The sequence below is a fragment of the Trachymyrmex septentrionalis genome, unplaced genomic scaffold (assembly GCF_001594115.1).
Source record: "Trachymyrmex septentrionalis isolate Tsep2-gDNA-1 unplaced genomic scaffold, Tsep1.0 scaffold152, whole genome shotgun sequence".
NCBI lineage: Eukaryota > Metazoa > Arthropoda > Insecta > Hymenoptera > Formicidae > Trachymyrmex > Trachymyrmex septentrionalis.
In genome coordinates, this window is record NW_017304675.1 from 679 (window position 1) to 6,623 (window position 5,945).

The 5,945-nt window shown below is 33.2% G+C and overlaps 1 protein-coding gene across 1 annotated transcript in view; it reads left to right on the forward strand.

The window, feature by feature from the left end:
- The first annotated feature begins 254 nt into the window (after nucleotides 1–254).
- LOC108745853 (multidrug resistance-associated protein 4-like) overlaps nucleotides 255–5,945 on the forward strand; it is a 7,236-nt gene continuing 1,545 nt past the window's right edge. Inside the window, 12 exon segments of the mRNA XM_018482249.1 lie at nucleotides 255–434; nucleotides 579–887; nucleotides 1,038–1,568; nucleotides 1,906–2,211; nucleotides 2,594–2,779; nucleotides 3,176–3,372; nucleotides 3,374–3,472; nucleotides 3,474–3,655; nucleotides 4,424–4,654; nucleotides 4,859–5,098; nucleotides 5,307–5,566; nucleotides 5,637–5,917. Coding sequence (XP_018337751.1) covers nucleotides 264–434; nucleotides 579–887; nucleotides 1,038–1,568; nucleotides 1,906–2,211; nucleotides 2,594–2,779; nucleotides 3,176–3,372; nucleotides 3,374–3,472; nucleotides 3,474–3,655; nucleotides 4,424–4,654; nucleotides 4,859–5,098; nucleotides 5,307–5,566; nucleotides 5,637–5,917 — 2,993 coding nt within the window. The 5' untranslated portion in view covers nucleotides 255–263.

The following is a 5,945-nucleotide window of genomic DNA, read 5'->3' on the forward strand; positions in this document are numbered from 1 at the left end:
TTCTAACTTAAATTTATTAATCTCTTTTGTAGATTAATGATAAATATAAAATTTTAAATAATTATAGTATAATTTGTAGAAAACCTATTATATTAATTATATGCATATAAGCTATTTGTATACATTTTACAACTCGTCAGTTAATTTAAACTATAAAGACGTAGGATTTCTTCTTTTCACTTGTTTCGAAGTTGCTCTTAAATAATTGTCTGTTAGTTGACTAATTTTATTTTTATTCGCAGACCGCGATCATAGGGACAATAATGTGGCAAAAAGTCGGTATTTCGTGTTTGGTTGGCATCGGGACGTTGTTGATCATTGTCCTCCCAGGACAAGGGACTTTGAGCTTTTTGAATCTCAAACTCAGAATCATAATTGCGCCACTGACCGACCGAAGAGTACAACTAATGAGCGAACTCATAGCTGGGATACAGGTATCCCTAAAAAGTTGATTAGTTACTTTATTCTTAAACAATATAGAGGATAAATATATGAATAATACGAATAATATTAACGCCCAAGTCATTTATAAAACAATTTTATGAAACAAATTTATGAAATAATAATTCTCGGTTTAGGTTGTGAAGATGTACGCCTGGGAGAAACCGTTCAGCCAGATTGTGTCAGTAATCAGAAAATTAGAGATCCATCAAATTAAATTCTCGTCGTACGTGCGCGCCGCGTATTTGGCCATCATAGTCTTCACTGAACGATTGACCGTCTACTTCACCCTGATAACGTTCGTCTTAATGGGAAATAATTTGACTGCCGATGTGACCTATGAAATGTCGACATACTTTAACATACTTCAACTCGTCGTCGCGTTGTACTTTCCACAAGGGCTAATACTGCTGGGTGAATCAATAGTGTCATTCAATCGATTGGAGGTATATGTTATCATATTATATTCTACGATATATGTTATCATATTATATTCTATCATATTATATTCTCGTAATTTACGGTGAATTTAAATCTACAATCATTCTTATATCTCTATTGTCACGTACTTATTAAAGTGCGCTTAATTTTTACAGGATTTTTTGCTGATGGACGAAGTGAACACGAGACGCTTCTCGGAGAACACGCCGCAGTTTAAATCTCAGAAATCAAAGGAAGAAACTAATGTAGAGAATCAAATAGACAGGTACTCGAGAAATGGGAGTGTCGTTCTGTCTGAACATCAAAGATTATCTGATCTTCCGGTATACGTAAAGCTTCAGGGAGTTTCCGCCAATTGGATCAGTGGCCAATTGCCGCCAACTTTGTGCAATATTAATTTAACTATCAAGCCAGGTCAATTGTGTGCTGTAGTCGGTGCAGTGGGCTCCGGCAAATCGTCCATATTACATCTATTATTGAAGGAATTAAATCCCGGCACGGGTTCCGTAATCCTTACTCAGGGCTCCTCGAAGTATAATTTTCCGGGCAATTTATCCACTGGATACTTCACGAACAATCCAAATCTGCGTATCTCCTATGCCAGTCAAGAACCCTGGCTTTTCGGTGGTACCGTAAGGGACAATATACTGTTTGGCCAGTCCTATGATAAGGCTAGATACGCGCAGGTAATTTTCATAGTCTAAAGTAATTGTTGCGGATATTGTACAATGTTTATATATTCTATTCTGCTATTGCACGTTAGAATCAGGAATTTTTATACGTGTCTGGTAACAATTCTTACAATTATGGTAGATCTTACGCATCAATCATTAAACATGAATTACGTCTTCGTGACTGGATATACAAGAAGATATATTTTAGCATGTGTTATGAATTTTTTTGAATCTTTGATCTATATGTGATTTCATTTAGATAAAAGAAAAAGAATGTCTAATATTTCCTAATTTTGGAATTTTTAATATTCTTTAAAGTGTCTTTTTGATCAATTGGCTAATGTTTCAGGTAGCAAATGTATGCGCCTTGACGAAGGATTTTCGACAATTTCCGCAGGGAGACATGACAATGGTCGGTGATAGAGGTGTATCTTTATCCGGTGGTCAAAGAGCGCGAATCAATCTCGCAAGGGCAGTTTATAGACAAGCGGATGTCTATTTGCTCGACGATCCCTTGAGCGCGGTTGATACTCGTGTTGCTAGGCATCTCTATGGGAAGTGCATCACCGAATATCTCCACGGCAAAACGAGGATCCTTGTCACACATCAATTGCAATTCCTTAAAAGGGCGGATCACATTGTCGTACTGGATCGAGTGAGTAACATAGAATATTCTTTAGTTATATCTTAAATTAAAATTAAATTAATTTTAAAATTAAATTTTTAATTTTAAAAGTTTGACTATTTAATTTGTTTTAAAAAGTAAAGAATTGAGATATAATAATGACAAAAGCAAATTTAATTTATTGCTGAATGAATATTTAAAAATTTTGTTTATCGTAATGAAAACATAATTTTATTCATAACACATAAAAATTAGATAATTTCATAATAAAAATTAATAAATAATAAGATTTTTTAAATAAAAACTGGCAAAAACTTTTAAACATTTAATTTATATGTAATTTACATATAATTAATTAAAAGATAAAGGTTGAATATTGTTTAAATTAAATATCCTGATTTTGTTTTCTAAGGGTTTCGTGAAAATGCAAGGAAATTATAACGAATTAGTACAATCAAATAAAGATTTCATTGGGATGTTGGACAATTTGATCCAAGCGCAAAGAAATGAGGAGGACATGAGAAGAGCTTCGGAAATATCTAAGAGAATCATAATAACGAGACAAATATCAAGATTATCGACTACAAGTTCCATCGCTGTAAGATGATCACTCGTTATTTATAATAAAAAAATATATTTTACATTAGATTTATTTAATAAAAATAGATAGCACGAAAAATAAAAACGTAAAATAAAAATAGAAAAAAAGGACATGAATAAAAATAAAAATACAAAATAATTTAAAAAAATATCTATTATTTTTGCACATAAAAGATTTCTAATATACTTTCACTAATTATTATCAATTAATAAAGCGCGGAAGAAGTTTTTAAATTAAGTTTCAAAAAAGTTAAATAGTTTTCAAATATTTACATATTTTCTTAAGATTATTTCCTTTGTTTTTAAATAATTCAAATTGAATTAACTTTATCAGATTACGTCTATTATAAGAGATAAATTCAGATAATAAGATTATTATTTTGCCATCGTGCAGCACTCGGACACTAATGATTCGGATTATGTGGAGAATAGCCCGGAAGCCGAGATGTCGGCACACGGTCGAGTAGCCGACAGAGTGTACAAGGAATATCTGCATAACGGTGGCAATAATTTCACGCTATCCGTACTGCTGATGATCTTCATCATCAGTCAGATCGCCACTACCGGGAATGATTACTGGCTATCATACTACCTTGGAGGATGTTAGGCGTATTGAAAATACTAGTGACGTAACACAATTCGCGAATATGTACAACAATAGTTTCCTTGGGTCGATCTTCACGTTGAACCCTGCTGAGCACTATGGATGCCATACACGTTTACACATTCTGCATCATCGCCTGCATCGCTACTACGTTGTTTCGCAGCTTTCTTTACATGAAGGTCTCTATGAACTCGAGTATTAACCTTCACAACATCATGTTCTTCAAACTGCTGCAGACGCGCATGTCCTTCTTCCACAATAATCCTTCCGGTGAGTCACAGAAATTCGATAGTCGTCTTAACTACTCTACAGAGACATTCAGAAAAATTCTTTTATGACAATTTTTTAAAATATTTTTAAAGTCATTTTTAGAATATTTCATAATTTTTGTATAATTTTAGAATTTTTTAGAAAGATTTTTTAATTTTTAAATGAATTGAGACTTTTTAGAAGTGTTGAAAAAGTTTGTAACTTTTCTAAATTTCTTTATAGATAGATGTAAATTCTGAAATAGAATTTACAAGATTCCTCATTTTATAATTTCCAAAGAAAAACTGAAAAAATATCAAGAAATTAAGATATTTTTTAAAAAGAAATCTTTATAAATTTAAAATATAAGAATTATTAAAAATATTATTAGAACTTTTTTGAGAGTCTTCAAAACGTTAATTAGGGATTTAGACAACCAATATATTTTTGTCGATTGTGATATTAGTAAGTTGATCGCTATACCTATACATAAAAAAATGAAGCCTAACGATAATGTAGATTTTTTTTGCACATATTTATGATATCAAAGATACAAATTATTGATTAAATTGACTAATTTTGTTTCAGAATATTATTTTTATGTAACTAATGCCAATTGTATTAATTAAAAGCCATTATAATTATAAGCTCGAAATACTCGTAAGCCACGATTCTGTTTAATTTATTTAAAAAGTATACAAGCATTTTCACTCTAATAAATTATTGCTTCCTGGACTTGTAATTTCTTTTCTCGGTTCTTGCAAAGAGTTAACGATTTTTGTATTCCAGGAAGAATTTTAAACAGATTTTCGAAGGATATGGGCATCATGGATGAATGGTTGCCCAAATTGATGTTGGAGGCGATCCAGGGGTTTTGCGTAGTATGTGGTATAATGATCATGGAGGCGATAATTAATCAGTGGATGCTGATATTGATAGCCATACTAGTTATCGTGTTTTTCTTCGCTACGAAATGTTATATGAAGGTTGGTCAAGACCTCAAACGTCTCGAAGGCGTAAGTAAGTATAATAGAGCAAATAACACGTTATTAGATAAAAATGCGGCTATTAGATCAAAAATGTAATATATTACATTTTTGATGTCTAAATTTGTGGACTCCTGCCGAAGAACATTCACATTTTTAAGTTATTCACATTTTTACATTACCCATTACATTAACAAATTTTTTAAAAGTTTTTTTGAATATGTTTTTGCGTTTTTAGTGAAGAGTCCCATATTCTCGTACGTAAATGCTACTCTGAATGGTTTGCCGACAATCAGAAGCAGCGGCATTGAAATCGAGAAATTAATGCGAAAACGATTTGATGAGTTGCAAGATCGTCACAGTGGCACATGGTATCTCTTTTTAACATGCGTGACAGCCTTTGCTGTTGTTGCGGATTTAATAATGTGCCTGTTCCTGGCCTGCATTTGCTTTTCTCTAATACCAATGAATGAGACTGGTAAATTATATTTAATTAATTAATAGGTTATTAGATAATAAGAGTTAAATTTTTTTCGAAGATTTTTATAAAGATGTAAAAAGCTACAATTTAGAAGAATTAATTAGTAGAATTAAATAAGCTTTTAGTTTCAATCCTTATTTCTGCGTGTGATTCTTTTTCTCCTTCTTCAAACAATTGTATGTTCTCTTTGTTCTTTATACTACAGGCAATGTAGCCGGCAGCAAAGCAGGTCTAGCAATGTCGTCATTGATCCTAATCGTTTGTGTACAATACACCATAAAACAGTTTCGCGAGTCGGTGTCACTGATGACCTGCGTGGAAAGGATTCTTCAGTACACGAACCTTCCCAAGAAGGAACCTATTATTTCAGACAATCCACCGCCACCTACATGGCCATCCCAAGGACAATTGATCTTGAAGGATGTCAACATGAAATATCATATGGATGATCCACCAGTTTTGAAAGTATAAAATAAACCGTCTGTTCATTCTTACAAACATTATTTGTGTTTTAACACGTAATCGGGCTTTACAGAATCTGAACGTATCCATCGAGCCTGGCTGGAAAGTTGGGGTGGTTGGATGAACTGGCACCGGCAAGTCCTCCTTGATCTCAGCGCTCTTTCGCTTGTTCAATGAAGGTCTAGAAGGCGAGATCAAGATCGATGGTCGAGACACAAGTTCAATGGGCCTGAGTGATCTGCGCTGCAAAATCTCCATTATACCACAGGAACCTGTGCTCTTTTCCGAGAGTTTACGTTACAATCTGGATCCCTTTAATCAGTACGATGATTTGAAGCTGTGGGAGGTGTTGCGGCAAGTCGAGCTGAATGATGTCACGCTG